Source organism: Scyliorhinus torazame, chromosome 16 (assembly GCF_047496885.1).
Source record: "Scyliorhinus torazame isolate Kashiwa2021f chromosome 16, sScyTor2.1, whole genome shotgun sequence".
NCBI lineage: Eukaryota > Metazoa > Chordata > Chondrichthyes > Carcharhiniformes > Scyliorhinidae > Scyliorhinus > Scyliorhinus torazame.
Window position 1 is genome coordinate 170,447,956 of NC_092722.1, and position 18,673 is coordinate 170,466,628.

An 18,673-nucleotide genomic window follows, 5' to 3' on the forward strand; every position below is an offset into this window, starting at 1 on the left:
ATCTTGACAAATACATGAATAGGATGGGAATAGAGGGATACGGACCCAGGAAGTGTAGAAGATTGTAGTTTAGTCGGGCAGCATGGTCGGCACGGGCTTGGAGGGCCGAAGGGCCTGTTCCTGTGCTGTACATTTCTTTGTTCTTTGTTCTTTGTTGTTCACACAGTTTAAATTCCTTTAGCTGACTTGACACTTTGGTACCCAGTCAGCCTTCAGTTGGATCACTTAAAACTCATCCTGCAGACTTTGTAGTATTTTTCTTGATACACTTCTTTTGTGCTGATGAAGGTTGGGGTGATCAACGTGCCCTGGCAAAGTGACCAACTTTACCACAATTTTTTCATTTGTTCTCCGTGCTCCAACAATCTGCTGTCATATGTCCCACTTGATTGCAGCGATGACATGGTAGGTTCTTGGTGGACCTGCTCTGAAACTGCATCTTGTGGACTTTAGCTTGAACTCAGAGAAGTTTCTCTCGCAGCAAGTTTTAAAGGTGTTGCGATTTCTATAGCAGATTTAGGGTTAATGCACCTGCAGCCAACAATTCCCTTTGGGTGGCTTCATTCCTGAGGCCACAAACTAATTGTCGCGAAGTGCATCATCCAAAGTCTGGGCAGATTTGCATAGTTATCATAGCGATGCAATGAATTGTGAGATGTTTTCCCCTTCCTCCTGTGTACTACGGTGAAAGCAGAATCTATCAGCTATTAATAGTGGACGGGAGAGAAATGTACTTGCAAGACAGTCATTAACTCATCATATGACTTGTGCCTAGGTGTGTCTGGGTGTACTAAAGACATGAATGTTTTCCTCCCAACTGAGCTGAGAAAGGTCACAGTATGCAGATTTGCTATGTCTGATTGGCTTTAAGGAATGACTGGAACCTTTCCCTATAAAAGAGTCCCCTGTCTCCTCCTCTCCATCAAACGCATCAGTGTCACCTCAGCACCTTTTCCTCCCACCATTTTTGGATTGCAGCTCCCTGATCTGTTACTCAGCACGTCTTTCCTGCTGTTTATTTTCTCTCTGCATAAAGCAGGCAAACTCACAGCGCACAAGCAGATTAGCAGTCTCTGTGCCTTGCTATCGTTTCCCAGGCAGTAGGTTGCAGAGTCAGCAACCCTGTAGATCCACGTTCCAGTGGACTATTTCAGTCTCTCGTGTGGGGTTTCTGCAGCTCTGCCCACTACAAACGCTAGCTTTTTTTTCTTGTTGAAAACCCTCTTACATGTACTGGTGGCTGCTGCGATTAACCCTTCATTTGTCAATGCCCCACTATAAATTGGACGGTGTCCAAGTATTTGCTTGTGTTATTTTTACTTGTCACTCAAAGATTTCATCTTGGAAGTCGATGATATTTCTCATGACCTCACTACCAATGGTGTATGTTTCACACGAGTGTCGTTGAAAGTTGTTTTCTCCCTTTTTTTTTGTTTACAGCCCTGATCTCATTGCCAATTTCTCTTTTGCTATGTTCTTTGTTATAGCCGCAAAGAGATAGAATCAGAGATGGCACATGTTCGTATAACATAGTGCAAGGGGTTTATTTACAATCTGCTGCTCAAACAGGGCAGAATAGTGAACTCCACAAAAGCCCATAAAATGCTCTGATTGTGTCATTGCATAAACATGATATTACACCAGCCAATGCGGTTACTCTGATACATAACAGTACCCGTTTGGATCTGGTCCTGAAGACCTTTGGGAGAGCTAAGGCACCCTCTGGGTTTGTTAACAGTGAACATGACTGTGTGTGAATAGTGCATAAACTCATTGGAACCCTCCAGCTGTCAAAGAACTGTCCAAATGACAAAGACTGTCTAACTGTCAAAGAACTGTTCAGCTGTCAAAGAATTGTGGAAGTTCATTTCTGCTGAAGTTGTGCTGCAAGGGTGTCCAGGAGGAAAGTCTGTTTTTTTAAGTATTGGGTTTTGTGCTTACATTTACATATCAGAGCTGGTGAGATTTCCCACTGTTTGCATTCTCTGATGCCATCAAGCACTCCCAGGTCAGGATCAAGTACATCACAAAACCTGTGTAAATCAAATCAGTGTGGCTTTCCACACTGTCACAATATCCAACGAATGCCTCCAACCGTTGTAGCATAATGGTTTTGATTCCCACAACAATTAATCTTGAGCCCTCACTACACAGTTAGGGTCACATTCTTGGCTATATTGTCTCACCCACATTTGCCCTCAAAAACGGGATCTTTACGGTCAGCGGATATATTTACATCTATTAAAACCGGCTAATGGTTCACTAAAAGTCTAAATCAGTTTATTATTCACTGTATCACCCAGTCTCCAGGGGCATTACTGTATTGGTTTGTAATGATTTCCTTTACTAGTAGTGGATCAGTTCAAGTTAATGGCTTGTGAAATAAACCAGCAAAGAAATATTGAAAACTAAAGAATTATTGATAGTCCCTTGAAGCTATTCAGTAACTGCTAGAATAATTGCATAGAATATCACCTCAGTAACTGCACAATGTTATTGTTCCTTCCCAAATGGTATAAGATATGAATGACACTGGTGAGGGTCAAAGCACAATGGGAAAAAAACTCTAACTAGCTTGATGTCCAATTCCATGGGCATGGTGAATTGAAGTTTAAAACCACCCCAGAGGAGCAGTTCAGTAGGATTCTGATGAACCATTGGGCAGCAATGGAAAGGAAAAATCAGCTTGCATTTATAACAGGTGGCTAATTTCCTATTGCTCATTTTTCACCCCTGCTGAAGTTGAATTTAATCCTCTCAAAGATTTGAACATTACTTTCCAATAATATGCAAAGTATCTTGCGCTTAATTGACAAGTTATTACCAAGGCTGATAAACAAAACAGTGTGGAACTGTAGACTGTTCCATTTTATGGGAGATGAGTTTGACAGGATTGGTACAGGAGAATATTACATGCTGCTCAGTCAAGGCAGAAATAATTGCTCTGGTCATTATGTGTACTGACTTATGCATTCAGAAAGAATGCATTTAAGATTTTGCTAACGCATAGTAACCAGAGGAAATCTATCCTCACCAAATGGCTATTAAAGAACATCTGAGTGAGGAAACAGGGTAGTAAAGAACACAAATGGGAACGAATTATCAACAAATAGTTGATACCATTATTCTTTAGTGGTGCATGAAATGCAGTTGCTAATGTATTATTCCACATGTAATGTTTATAGACACAATATAGAATTGAGGATAATGAAAATTGTACTAAAGCCCATACAGTAGAATTATGTAACAGGAATACATGCTACTTGGAATATATACAATTTGTAGCTTTTCCCACAGACTGTAGTTCATATTCCTCCAAGCCTGTTTCTAACCTCTAGATAATTCATTTCAGTTATCAACCATTCCACTGGAACTAGCAACAAGAAACAGACTTTTAGTATTTAGCCCTAGTTGTCAGGTTTTCCCAGTTGCCCAATACCCTGGTGGAAATCCTGAAACAATTTCTGCAGCTATAAACCTCATTCGGCCTTCTCATTAATCACTTCTCTGGTATCTTACCTGCAGATGTAATTTGTCTTGCACATATCAGCCAAAGACAAGCAATTTGGCTTTTCTTTGTCCTGGTAAGAGCAAATAGGCACAATCGTCTGTCGCCTCCGTTCTATACAAGCCATATCCCTGCAGGAGCAGAACAGCATTCCATAGGTGTATTTCGCAGGAACGCGATCAAAGAATTGTCGCAGAGCTCTGTGGCATTTTCTTCGGTTGCAAATCTCTGATGCAGAAACATGGGCTGCGCACAGCGAGATGTACATTGACCGGAACTTCTTGCAGTTATCATTTAGGTTGCAAGCTTTGGCAGCATCCAAACAGTTGTTCCCCTTCGGCCCTATTGGTTCTGCACCTAATGCAAAAGAGAATGTATATCATGCATACTTTAATGATTTCTATACTCTCATGTTATTTTTTTACATTTAGAATGCCAGTCAATTATACAGAAAGTGGCACCTATCAACAGTTTTGTGATTAAATTTGATTTCTTCTTGTTCTAACATCATCTAGGAGAAAGCAGCCTGCTTGGTTGGCAACCCATCCACCACCTTAAACATCCACTCCCTGCACCACCGTTGCACAGTGACAGTAGTGCATACCATCTACAAGATGCACTGCAACTCACCAAAGCTCTTTCAACACTATTTTCCAAACCCACGGCAGCCTCTACCATCCAAAGTCACAAGGGCAGCAGATGTATGGGAACATCATCATCTGCATCTTCCCTTCCAAGTCAGACCACAGTCCTGGCCTGTAAATATTGTCAGTCCTTCACTGCTTCTGGGTCAAAATCCTGGAACTCCCTCCCTAACAGCACTGTGGGTGTTCCTACAATGCATGGGCTGCAGTGGTTCAAGAAGGAAGCTCACTACTACCTTCTCAAGGGCAAGGATGGGCAATAAATGACTATTCAGTGATGCCCACATCCCATGAACGAATACATTTATAAAGGACATCTGTGACAAAGGGGAGTTTTGGACTGAAACCTCTGATGAGTCTTTTGAGTAATTTCAAAATATTTTGTAAATCTTGGGCGTCATTCTCCGCCGGCGGGAGTCTCCATTTTGCCGGCGCCGTGGGGGTTTCCCGACGGCGTGGGGCTGCCCCACAATGGGAAACCCCATTGACCGGCCAGTGTTACGGAGACTCCCGCTGGCCGGTCGGGGCAGAAATGTGGCGGGGCGGGTAGGAGAATTTCGCCCCCTTTTAGTGTTACAGCATTCTTCCCTTCTAATTGTTCCTTTCATTGCCACTGACCTAATTGCATTTGTTCATTCAAGCATGCTGATTTACTTGAAAAGTACAGCTCTGAAGGAGAAGGTTAAATAGAGTCAGTTTACTTCGCTCCACATAATGGGATGTCTACCTAGCAACCCACCATAGAAAGAGAGAAAGCAATGATTTGGATGGCTAGTTGTATTACCAGCCTATTATAAAATAAGTGTGCTAAAAGCTGATCCCTGGACATCAGAAGCATTTTACCCAATACTTAGCACAAAATACTTTACTATAACGTGTCAATTGTCAAAGGCTTGAAACATAGCTTGATGATCAATAGCCCATTAAAATGTAGCAAATATTCTTCGTAGTGGTGTAAACAGAGTCAATAGTAACCTTCAAATGGGCCTTGGATATGTGCCTGAAATGGAAAGAAATGTAGGGCTATGGGAAAAAAAAGTAGGGGAATGGGACTAATTGGAAGCTCCTTTTTTCCTGTAAGATTCTATGATGACTTCTGAAGGTACACCATTTGAACAGTAGAATGAGAAACGTTTTTAGTCTGCTCCAGGCCTTTGAGGCACTTGGACTAGAACATTATTTCCAGCCAATGCAATGTGCCGGTTGGCAACGACTTCCATTTGGACTAATTTTTGATATTGAAATCTTGTCTTATGTTTCTCGGCTGAGGAATGTGCAGCTAACAGTTGAAAATCACTTCAACTGTCTTACAGATATTAATTGGAAGCTTCGGCTGCCTGCTTGGTTTAATGTGAAAGGTACTGTGGTATTCTGCAAAGAAGAGGAGGGGAGTTTTCGCCACTAAAATGGATCTGCCGACTGCTGTTGGGATACTGAGGGGTACAAATTGGCTGATATGTATTCCTGCAGAGTAGAGGCCCTGCTTCACATTGACTATGAAGCACTTGTAATACGACTTCACTTTATTTCCTCTCGGTGGTTACAGACCAGCCATGTGAAAGCTGTTCGTGAAATGGCAGAAGCAAGGGTTGGGACCTTTATGGACATATGTATGCCATCAATGGCATTCAGCACTTTGGTGAAACCTCGACAGAAATATATAATTGCCTTTTGCTGTTAGCTGGTTTCCATAGGGAAATTAAGGTTGCCGTTTGTCCTGGCAAATAATGTTTGTTACACTTGCCTGATGCCTTTGGCACTTTCGGTTGTGAGATTTGACAGCTATCTTCTATTGTTGTTTAGAAGGAAATAGTGGAGTAGAAATTCACTGTTGTGTTCACCTCGACAGACACTGACAGTACTGTCCCTGTGCTGGGATTAGTTTGAAGGGCGGGCTGTAGAAGACTGCATATTGCTGTCACTGTTTTATGATCCGTAGGTCATAAGAAAAATCATCTCTAACAAGCTACGGGAAGTGCTCCTTGGTCTCTATACACAGATAATTGGGTGAGGGCAGGTATAGTTCATGAACTACGTTCTTGCTGCCTTAGAGCCTCCTTTCCCTCCTCTAGAACCAGTAAACATAGTGGCATACCAAGAAATGTTAATGTTGAGAGATGTGGTGTTGTCAGATTACATTGCTGCTGACAAACATCCGCAGATGACATGTGTGGTCCTGCTTACAAATGCAAAAAACATATTCAAAAACCAGTGCAAAAACTGACAAAGGAATTAATGCAGGCAGAAAAACATATTTGATCATTTAACAAGTATAATACTCAATGAAAGAATAGTCCAAATTGCTCAAACTACTTTTTCAGGTATACCCATGATAGAACATAAAAGATTGCGGGATTCTCCGCGAACCGGCGGGGCGGGTGCAGAACGGCTTGGTGCCGTGCCAACCGGCGGCGAAGGGCCTCCGCCAGCTGGCACGAGTTGCCGCATACGCGGGAGCGCCAGCGAGGGCTGCCGTCATCCCAGCACATGCGCAGGGGTTTTTTTCTCCGCACCGGCCATGGCGGAGGTTGACATCGGCCGGTGCGGAGGGAAAGCGTGCACCCACAGCACAGGGCCACCCGCGGATCGGTGGGCCCCGATCGGGGGCCAGGCCACCGTGAGGGCCCCCCCCACCCCCGGGGCCAGATCCCCCCGCGCCCCCCGAGAACTCTGCAGGCCGCCCGTGGGGCCAGGTCCCGCCGGTAAGGACCTGTTGTGATTTACGCCGGCGGGACCGGCCGTAAACGGGCGGCCACTCGGTCCATCGCGGGCCGGAGAATCGCCGGGGGGAGGGGGCACTGCCAGCAGCCGGCGACCAGCGTGATGCAATTCCCGCCCCCGCCAAAACCCTGGCGCAAACACAGTGGCTGGGATACTCTAAAATCGTGGCTGTGTTGACACCGGCGCAAACACCGGTGTGTTTCATGCCGGCGTCAATGGGCCTCCTGTTGGCCCCACAGGGGGCAGCATGGTGCAGGAGTGCTGCTGCAGCGCTAGCACCGATACACGGTCCTGCACTGCCGGCCGCGGGTCCACACATGCACGTGGCGGCTGCTTCACCGCCAGGACCGCGCAACATGGCGGAGCCACACAGTGAGCCGGCATAGAAGAAGGTAGCCCCCCCAGCCGGATCGCGCGCACCCGCCGATCAGTGGCTCCCGATCGCGGGCCTCGTCGTCATGGAGGCCCCCCCCCGGAGTCAGATCCCCGCCCCTCCCACCAGGCCGGCCACGCGGCCGTGGGTCCGAGCTCCCGCCGGGTGGAACCATGTTAGAACCATGCCGGCGGGAACTCAACCGGTCGACCGCGGAGAATCGCCGCGGGGGCCTCTTTCAATGGCCCCCGATCTGCGTCATGTCGGCCACGCGGGCCCGGCTGGCGGTGATTCTCCGGTCGCCGGATAATCGCGCCATGGCGTCGCGGGCCGTCTCAGTGTCAACTCCAATTCTCCGAGCCGGAGCGGGCTTGGAGAATCCCGGCCAGTGTATTCCATAAAATGGACAATGGCCGGGGTTTTCTGGCCCTCCTCTGGGCTTTCCCGTGATAGATGCAGTGTGCCATTGTCTGCCGATGTGATCTTCCGGTACCGCCAAGGTTACCAGGAAACCCACTGTGAGGGATCGATTTTGGTAGGACCGGAAGATCCTGCTGGTGGGAAAGGTTGAAAAATCCCTCTGAAGTGCCTCCCTTAGCTATGACAGTACAGCACATAGCAAGAGGATTACGGTCCCAAACCAGACCACAATACTGGACCAAAACCCCTATATTTTCTTTTATTTTTAAACACTGTGTGGAAAGACCAATTTGTTCCAAGAGTGATTGCATGAAGAATTAGGGATTGGCTAAAACAAAACTTGATTATAACTATAATATTAAACTTTTTGACTTCAAACCCAAAGAGAACCACTTACACGTACACCTGAAAACTATTCAATTTCCCATCAAACAACAAGAAAATACACATCCAGCTCTTAATCCAGCTCAAACAAGCAAGTTCTAAAATAATACTTGCATTGCCAAAGCAGATTTGTGCTCTTGAGAACCCCTTCAGACTTTAGCTGAATGCATTCAAATGGCTGTTTACTTCAGTAGTTTCAGTCTTTTCCTGTCTCCAAACAAGGCTGTTCTGTGTTTCAAATATTATCACTTTTAACCCTTCACACTGGGAAAGAAAACTGTTTCTCTTCTGATCACATAAGGCTTCACACGTCAGAGCTACTGCCTATCAGTTTCTCCCAAAACACACTTTCTACTGCTTTTCAAAATGGCTCCTCCTAGCACACTGAACTCATATCCTTAAGACAAAAACCCCCCAGAATATCTGCTGGCCGCAAATCATTAACTCTCCAGGGACTTCCCCAGTCAAACCACACTGACCCTAGGCTTTTAATCCTCAAATTGGCCATTACATTTATAATCCAATTTCCTAAAATCTTCTAATCACCACAAGAGATAGCTCCAATATTAAATGGAAAGGGATGGAATGAAATATCGAGAGTTCCTCTTATTCAGAAAAGTAGGGAATTTCTCATAAGTAAGTCATAACCCATCTTGTAGCAGCTTTTGATGAAATTGAATGCAACCTGCCATTATCATGTGGATGAAGTGATATACATTTGACGGCAAAAAATCTTTTATTAGCAAGTTGTTTTTTCTATTGTGGGTCATTTTCAACTGTTCAATAAAATAATACCCATTTCACTGGGAGATAAAGCGATAAAAACATTTGAGAGCAAAAACAACAACATGATTTTGGATTGATGCTACTTAATGTGCTATGCTTATTCCAATATTACTGGACTAGTTGTGGCTAATACAGAATTACCTTGATTTGGTGTAAATGAAATGAAAATCGCTTATTGTCACAAGTAGGCTTCAAATGAAATTACTGTGAAAAGCCCCTAGTCGCCACATTCCGGCGCCTGTTCGGGGAGGTGGTACGGGAATTGAACCGTGCTGCTAGCCTGCCTTGGCCTGCTTTAAAAGCCAGTGATTTAGCCCAGTGTGCTAAACCTGAAATATTCATATGTATACCAAACTGATGTTAACGCATAATGAAATTGCTCGTGTTGCCAATGTGAAAATATAAATAATTGAAAAGGAGTATGAATAATAATTACCAAGAAATAGACCGACATTGAGGAGGTTGGTTATTTATTACAAAAAAATGCCCAAATTTCACAACTGGGGCACAAATTTGGATTCATTTAGTTTTGAAAAATTTTCCGCTTCAGTTCAACAGTACAAAGTTTTTTTTTGTCCTAAATTGTTGAAACCAGACCAAAATGTTATTTACAACAAAAATGGCTGACATGCAACATACTAAGACGGTGTGCAGATCAGATCAAGAGTTGCTGAATGACATGGAGGCTAACTTGGGGTATTTAGGGAGGAAGATCCAGGAATAAGATAATTGCCTGTATCACAAGGAGTAATGCTAGTTTAAAACAATCCAATTTCAAAGTTAATATTACTAATATTCTGATGGTAATATTGCAGGAGGGCTAAAGGTGGCAATTTAGCGAGATTTTAGGGAAAAGCAGCTGGGATGATATCGATCAAATTTTCAATAGCTCAAAGAATGACCTTCGTGGACCAGACAATTAGTCCTTTCAAAGTCTTAGAAAACAATAGAACAATCTGCTGGAGATTAATTTCCTTGTTTATGAGGTAACAATTTGTTTCAAGCTCAAGGAAGAATCAGTATCCAAAGAGAGGTAGTTGTAATGTTTAAAGATATATTTTGGAAGGAAGAATGAGGAGAGACGATCACTGCGATTTTGCACCTACATTAACTGTGAGCGCAAAGGGGGCCGTGGATACTAATCTTACGAGTCAAAACACGAGAATTTTGCCGGTGAGATTTCATTTTCCGATTTTCCCCGCCCCTAACCAGTGACGTAATGAGGTTCCCACCCAGAGTACGGGAGGCCCATACCAGCCTCTCCAAACAGGCGCCGGAATGTGGCGACTAGGGGCTTTTCACAGTAGCCTACTTGTGATAACAAGCGATTTTCATTTAATTTCATTTTTCATTTCATTTCATTTCATTTACAGAAAGATCATGGGCGTCATTCTCCGCCGGCGGGAGTCTCCGTTTTGCCGGCGCCCGGGGGTTTCCCGACGGCGTGGGGCTGCCCCACAACGGGAAACCCCATTGACCGGCCGGTATTACGGAGACTCCCGTCGGCCAGTCGGGGCAGAAATGTGGCGGGGCGGGTAGGAGAATTTCGCCCCAGAACCTCGGGCGAGATTCTCCGACCCCCCGCCAGGTCGGAGAATCGTCGGGGGCTGGCGTGAATCCCGCCCCCGCCGGTAGCCAAATTCTCCGGCACCGGATATTTGGCGGGGGCGGGAATCGCGCCGCGCCGGTTGACGGGCCCTCCCCCCGGCGATTCTCCGGCCCGGATGGGCCGAAGTCCCACTGCTAGAATGCCTGTCCCGCCAGCGTGGATTAAACCACCTCTCTTACCGGTGGAGCAAGGCGGCGCGGGCGGGCTCTGGGGTCCTGGGGGGGGCGCAGGGTGATCTGGCCCCGGGGGGTGCCCCCACGGTGACCTGGCCCGCGATCGGGGCCCACCGATCTGCGGGCGGGCCTGTGCCGTGGGGGCACTCTTTTCCTTCCGCCTTTGCCAAGGTCTCCACCATGGCGGAGGCGGAAGCGGCTCCCTTCATTGCGCATGCGCGGGGATGCCGTGAGCGGCCGCTGATGCTCCCGCGCATGCGCCGCCCAGCAATGTCATTTCCGTGCCAGCTGGCGGGGCACCAAAGGCCTTTCCCGCCAGCTGGCGGGGCGGAAATCAGTCCGGCGCGGGCCTAGCCCCTCAAGGTTAGGGCTCAGCTAGTCAAGATGCGGAGGATTCCGCAACTTTGGGGCGGCGCGATGCCGGGCTGATTTGCGCCGTTTTTGGCGCCGGTCAGCGGACATCGTGCCGATTACGGAGAATTTCACCCCTCATTTCAATAAATTATAATGTAATTAAAGGGCTTCCCTGCTGTATGTTTCCCCACACTAGAAATTTATGTCATGTCAGCGAGGTTTACAACTGCTTTTGGAAAATGTGAACCATGCATAGGGACCCGCCGAGAGTGTTCAATAAGTACAGCCTCCTGAGGGATATGACCAGAGAGTACCCTGGCAGAGACCCATGGCACTGCCCCAGTGCTGGGGTTAGTGCCAAGGGGGTCCCTCTGGGGAGATCCATTGGGGGTGGATTCCCCTAATGTGTTGGTGGGGGTTGCACTTGTGTGTGTGTGTGTGTGTGTGTGTGTGCGGGGGGTGGGGGGGGGGGGCTCCTTTGTATCTGTGCTGGGTGGGCTGCCCTTGTGCATATGGGGAAGGAGTTGCCAGTATCCATGGGGTGGCTGCCCTTGTGCGTGTGGGGGGGGTTTGCTTGCCCGTATCCATGTGGGAAGGTTGTCTTGTGCATGTGGGGCGGATGTAATTTTTTTAGCACAGATGGGGCACCCTTTAAAAAGGCACCCTGCCCCATCAGGCCCTGCCCCACCACCATGAAAGTTTGGACCATGCCTCCAGATGTCTGCACCGAATGCCAGATTATCTGGAGAGAAAATCCTAACCCTAACCCAGCTGTGCAGCTAGAGAGCTCGAGAGCTGCACACCGGTTTTCACATCTCAGCCATCTGTGTAGAAAAACGAACAATTAGATAACTCTTTCAACGAGCCAGCAAAGGTCCAATGAGATGCTTGGTCTCCTTTAAAGCTGCAAAATTGTGTGATTTTTGGTTCTCATACAAGAGAATGATCAACAGGATGTAGAATACAACAGATAGAGTGGACAGGGTGAAACTGTTTCCACTTGCGGGTAAGTCCAGAACAAAAAGTATTAAATATGATAGCCACCAACAGACATAATAAAAAATTAGGATTAATTATTTTACATTGAGAGTGTTAAAATTGTGGAACTTATTGCCACATAATTATAATCTTCATTGTCACAAGTAGGCTTACATTGCAATGAAGTTACTGTGAAAAGCTCCTAGTCGCCACATTCCAGCGCCTGTTCGGGTACACAGAGGGAGAATTCAGAATGTCTAATTTACCTAATCGTAGTGTGATTCAAACAGATAGCATTGGACAAATTTAGGGGAGAGTTGAGTTATACATGAGGGAGAAGGTAATAGATGATCTGGGGACAGGGTGATAGGAGATAACTGCAATGAAAAGATGCTGGATAAAGTATGAAGACTGGCACAAGCTGAATGACTTGTTTCCATGCTGCAGATTCTATTTAATTCGGAAAAAACATTAGAAGAATAACATGGCCTGTTTCAATTCATTGCACTCGTTAATTTTTAAGACATATCCTGATGACAAAACCCATATGTTGTAATTCCTAAATACATTAAAGTCTCATTGCAATTTATTATGATGCATAAGTCACATACCTCTCCTCAAATAATAGCAGTGCTTAGTAAAGATGGTTGATTATTTATATTTTATATGTGCAATCAACCTGGATTATTATTAATTCGACATAAACATGACTTAAATGAGAAGAATGTTGGAATCACAGAATGATTTCCAGTGGAAAACACAAATGTAAAAGGGATCTTAAGCCTGTGAGCTAGGTATTCTAGGAAACAGTAATAAATTATTAGTGGATTTAATTGGTACCTTTGGGTGTTTCTATTATTTAGCAGCATTCCATTGAATCAGCAGTCTGCTTCCTTATTGTGTATATACAAGATTAATTGCATTTCTTTCTACTGGTGCTATCATACACCAGCAGGCAATAGCTTACTGTGAACTGCTGCTACAGCAAAAGCAACAGTGCTACAGGTCTTAGAGCCCCATTTAATATTACCGTTTTTCAAATTTATGTTCCAATCCGATAATCTCTCAAGAATTTTGTATCAAATCAGATAAAACAAGGTCATGACTTGTGTAATTAAATCTCTAAGTGTCTTTGTCTCTTCCAGTTGACATGGTAAAAATTACGTTCACTGTGTATGCAGACCCTTGAGGATACTCTCGGCTGATCATATAAATGGTTTATTAGGTATTGAATTGCAAAATGAAAAATCTGTTCGCTCTTCCTTTCTAAATAACAAAGAACTCAAGATGCTGAGATGCAACAGAGCACACAATACGGCTGTGTCATGCAAGGTTACTGAGATTCAAGCCTAGAAATTCATTTTAGTGATCTTAGCAGATGAATGCTTACTGTGTTTCTATGAAGTTCTTTTGTCCACAATTTACGGAGGAGGCACTAGCTTATTTGAAAGAAATAGGATAATGCCTCCGCTAAAATGAAAAACAAAAGTAATGTCACATGCATGTTGCCAAATCCCACTGATATCATCACAATTGGTTTATGGCTCTCACTCTTTCACTGAAGTTTTCTTACAAGTCCTACATTGCATCTTGATTCACAGTATCAGGCACTTAGACCAGAATCTTGTACTCTCACTGGTGGCAGGATGGGTATTTATTTAGGTAGGCTGGTGACGTACTGGAACCTCGCTGACGTCCTGCCTCTGACAGAATTAATTTCTGGGTAGGAAGGTCCATGGTTGAACTTCCCACTCCACTGCCATTTTGAGGCCGTGAAGTGGTCAGTTAGTGACCACATAACCCAGCTGCAGGTGAGGCCGTTGCCATGTGGTGTGCATGACTGATAATATCGTGCAGTCAGCTCGTCGCCTCTTGTGGGTGGAGGGGCCCCAGGCACTCAGTGTCTGATCAAGGAACTGGATAATAGGGAAGGGAGGGCACCTCTCTCCCCATGGCCACCATCCATGGCACCATGGCCACCATCCATGGCACCAGTCCCACCCCCCTCCCCGCCACCTTGTGACTTGGGTCACTCTGAGATCCTGGGACTCTGGTGCTAGTCCTACTGGCAGCAGCCATGGCCACCCACGTGGTGTTGCCAAGCTGCCGCTGCCAGCCTCTGATTGGCTACCAGCTCTCAATACGTGAGATTTTTGCCCCTGCATCTTAATTCCAGGAAAAGGCCTGCTACTTGCCTTGCCACTGCCTGACTGGCATGTGGTTTGGCAGGCTTTCCCAAAAAGAGTCAACACAGGCCTTTTGAGGTGAGGCCACCATTGCCTCAACAAGATTCCGTTATTAGCGATATTGAAACATGTAGCTATGAAGCGGGATCTAATGGCCGTGTTGCGCCAGACCTGGGATGCGGCCTGTAAATCTCGGGAGAGGCCTCTCAAGAGATTTACCCGGCTAGCCACGCCTCACGAGATCGAACGGGATCTCGCTGTTAGGCACACTTAATGTGCCGGGATCTAACGGGCTCACTGAGGAAACCCAAGCCAGGCGCCATTTAGTATTGGTCTACACAAATGGGGACCTGGTGGAATGGCACTTGGGGCCATCTCCCAGGTGATCGTAGGCCACTGGGTGGTCGGCCTCAGGGCAGGATGGTACCCTGACACTGCTGATGCTAACTGGGCACCTTGGCAGTACCACTTAGGCATCTTGGCAGTGCCATCCATGTGCCAGCCTGGCACAGCCAGAGTGCCCTGGTGGCATTTCCAGGCTGGCAGGGGAACTGCCAAGATGGCAGGCTGGCAGTGCCAGGGTGCCAAGTTGACCATGCCGATCTAGTAATCTGGAATGGCCTGGATTTTAGGATCAATAAAATCGGATACTTTAAATATTTTAAATTGCCGTTTTAAATCAAGTCAGAGTCAGTCCCCTGTTAAACAACCTGATAGGAATTTGAACTTAGCCAAGTTCGAATACACAAACTCAGACAAGCCGACAGGACATGTCTGGACCTGCCCTACCAATCACCCAACAAGATACAATTGGCTCTATTCATATGGTTGAGTAAATCAATCACCATTTAGAGATAATCAGCTCTATTCATGGAACAAGGTTATATACAAACAATGCGCTAGGTGTTGGGCCCTCAATGTCTTGCTAGGTAGCTATTAGTAACTCCATTGGAAGGTGCCGCTCCCACCCTGTGACCTCATTGGCTGGGGGCTGGAGTACATTCTGGAAAGGCACGGGGAGGGTTATAAGAATCAAACCCGGACTTTCCAGCAGCGAAGGCTTGGAGGTGATGAAGAACAGACGGAAGGAAGGAGGAAGAAAGGAAGGAAGGAATCTTGGTATCTTTTGGTGAATGTTACCATATTGAATAAATTGATTTAACTTTATACTTGTGTTGTCCTTTGATCGCCTTGTCAATGAAGACATCTGGGTAAAACTTTTGATTAATGCACTGGTCGAGGTATCTAAGATTTTTTGGATACAACACTGGAAATCGGGCCAAGGATACTCTACCTTTGGGGTGCTGTGTTGCAGTCGGATCTGGGGGTCATCGTTCATGAGTCACAGAAAACTAGCATGTAGGTACCGCAGATAATAAAAAATGCAAATGGAATGTTCACATTTATTGCTAAAGGAATCAAGTATAAAGGTAAGGAAGTTGTGGCAACTATACAAATAGACAAAAATGAAAGTGCCATTTTCAAAATATGCAATGGGATGGCACGATAGCACAGTGGTTAGCACTGTTGCTTCACAGAGCCAGGGTGCCAGGTTCGATTCCCGGCTTGGGTCACTGTCTGTGCAGTGTCTGCACATTCTCCCTGTGTCTGCGTGGGTTTCATCCGGGTGCTCCGGTTTCCTCCCACAAGTCCCAAAATATAATAATAATCACTTATTGTCACAAGTAGGCTTCAATGAAGTTACTGTGAAAAGCCCCGAGTCGCCACATTCCGGTGCCTGTTCGGGGAGGCCGGTACGGGAATTGAATCCGTGCTGCTGGCCTTGTTCTGCATTACAAGCCAACTGTTTATCCCACTGTGCTAAATGTGGTGTTAGGTAATTTGGACATTCTGAATTCTCCTTCCCAGGCGCCTGAATGTGGCGACAAGGGGCTTTTCACAGTAACCTCATTGCAGTGTTAATGTAAACCTACTTGTGACAATAAAGATTGTTATTATTATAAAGATGTTCACTAGGTTGATTCCAGAGATGAGGGGTTTTGTCTTATGACGAGAGATTGAGCAGTTTAGGCCTAATCCAGAGGCTGGTTTAGCTCAGTGGGCTAGACAGCTGGTTTGTAATGCAGAACAAGGCCAGCAGCGCAGGCTCAATTCCCGTACCAGCTGAGAATTCTGAATTCTCCCTCTGTGTACCCGAACAGGCGCCAGAATGTGGCGACTAGGGGCTTTTCTCAGTAACTTCATTGCAGTGTTAATGTAAGCCTACTTGTGACAATTATTATTATTACACTCTTTAAAGTTTAAAAAAATGAGGGGAGATCAAATTGAGGTATATAAGGTGATAAAAGGTATGGAGAAAGTAATCCTGGAGCGGACGCTTCCTCTTGTGGGGCATTCTAGAATGAGAATGCAGATCTCAGGATAAGAGGTAGCAAATTTAAAACAGAGATGAGGAGAAAATACTTCTCCCAAAGAGTTGTGAATCTGTGGAATTCGCTACTCCAGAGTGCGGCGGATGCTGGGACAGTGAGTAAATTTAAGGAGGAGTTACAGATTTTTAATTGGTAAAGATTTGAAGGGTTATGGAGAACAGGCAGGACAATGGAGTTAAGGCCAGGATGAGATCAGCCATGATCGAATGGTAGAGCAGACTTGATGGGGCAAATTGCCTAGTTCTGTGCCGGGAAACACCCCGCTAAACCTGCCCACAATGGGATTCTTTCCTTGTTAAACCGTGCCCATAGTGTTTGTACTTAAGTAAAATAAATAGACTCCTGGGCTGTCTAAATGTTGCCTTTTTTGTATAGAAGTAGTTGGGCCACGAGGGATTGCATCATGCAGTCACTTTGTTCCCCTAGAACTTGCTTGGAGGTTGAAAAGGAACACCTAGAGATATCGTTCATCCTAAATTGGTCTGGAGTTTATGGTATATTGCACTGTGTTTCGGGAGCTTGTAATCAGATTCCATAACATAAAAAGACAGCGATTTAATGTTTTTTTTAACATAAAATGTTGGTTGAAGACTGCTCCATTTAGCTTTTTCCTTTTTGTAAAATGGCCTAATCCGCAGTCCTTAATGCAACCACTGGGAGTCTACCACCAAACTGGTAAATATCTGTTTCTGAAAATTATCTTTATTGAAGATCTGGACGAGGAGGACGGGTGGCAGACAATAAAATATGCATTTGAGCTCCACAGCACTACTGAATGCCACTGTTGGCCTTTGAATGCCTGCCAAACATGCATTCTCCATCTCAGGGCTGACCTAACAGCCACCATGGGTGAGACTGGATTGCGTAGATTGTTAAACCGGTGAATTGCTTCTGTTCACACAACTGTCACCACAGCTCATTGCTGATAAGTTGAAGAGGCTGCATTACAGGTTGGCGTTTGGCCTCTAGGATCAATTCCTAGCTCAGTTTGGATACATTTCTGCATTTTAGTTGATGGTACGTTGCTGTCAGAAGTAATTTTCTTCAGTACTCCAACTGAAAATATATTTTCCATTGTTACCAGACTAAACGTACAACTGAAAAAGATTGACTTTAACTATTATTGAAGTAAACACAAGATGGAATTATATCGAAGAGAACATTTTCTCAGACAGTTTTGGTTAATGGAAGTGAATTGCAATTACCTTTTTAAAAAATAAATTTAGAGTACTCAATTCATTTTTCCAATTAAGGGCCAATTTAGCATGGCCAATCAACCTCCCCTGCACATCTTTGGGTTGTGGGGGCGAAACCCACGCAAACACGGGAAGAATGTGCAAACTCTACACGGACAGCGACCCAGAGCCAGGATCGAACCTGGGACCTCGGCTCCGTGAGGCAGCAGGGCTAACCCACTGCGCCACCGTGCTGCCCTGTGAACTGCAATTACAACAGTGCAGTATTAGGCAGGTCAGCCAATTGTTAGCATTGTACAGAGAATTTAACAATAAAACAAAGCTGATGGTAATACATTTAATATTAGCACATTTGATGTGATTATTTCAGAAAGTTCACTTATTAATTACTTTAATTGCAATTATGGTCAATTTACTTTATAATTACATTCAACTATTTTATGGCAAAGATATCGGTCTGATTCTCCGTCCCTTGACGCCTGGATAATCATGGGCGGGATTCTCTGACCACGGGGCCGGGACGGAGAATCGCCAGGCCAGGCGCGATTCGCGCGACGATGCTCCGACACCGGTCCGCTGATTCTCTGGTTACCGGAGAATTGGCGGCATTGGCGCCGGTGCAGTCGGTGCGGCACCGGTCATGGGGCTGCTCTACGCGCCCACCCCGCCGATTCTCCACGCGGGATGGGCCGAGTGGCCGCTAACATAGCCCGAGTCCGTTCACATGTGGCCTTACCCGGCAGGACCTCAGCGTCCATCCCGCGGGAGGTGGCCTGGTGGGGGAGGGGGGGAGATCAGACCCCGGGGCCTGGCCGCGATCAGGGCCTACCGATCTGCGGTCCGGCTTCTCCTGGTGGGGGCCACTTTTACTCCGTGCCGGCCCCTGTAGCACTCCACCATGTTGCGCCAGTGGCCAGCGCAGAGAAGGAAGCTAGCGCGCATGCGCGA

The 18,673-nt window shown here is 45.9% G+C and overlaps 1 protein-coding gene across 2 annotated transcripts in view; it reads right to left on the reverse strand.

Moving 5' to 3' along the window:
- LOC140393222 (GDNF family receptor alpha-1-like) overlaps positions 1 to 18,673 on the reverse strand; it is a 300,335-nt gene that overhangs the window by 56,817 nt on the left and 224,845 nt on the right. For both annotated transcript variants that reach the window (XM_072479461.1, XM_072479462.1), the window contains one exon: positions 3,520 to 3,865. In XM_072479461.1, the coding sequence (XP_072335562.1) occupies positions 3,520 to 3,865 (346 nt within the window). The remainder of the gene's footprint in view (positions 1 to 3,519; positions 3,866 to 18,673) is intronic.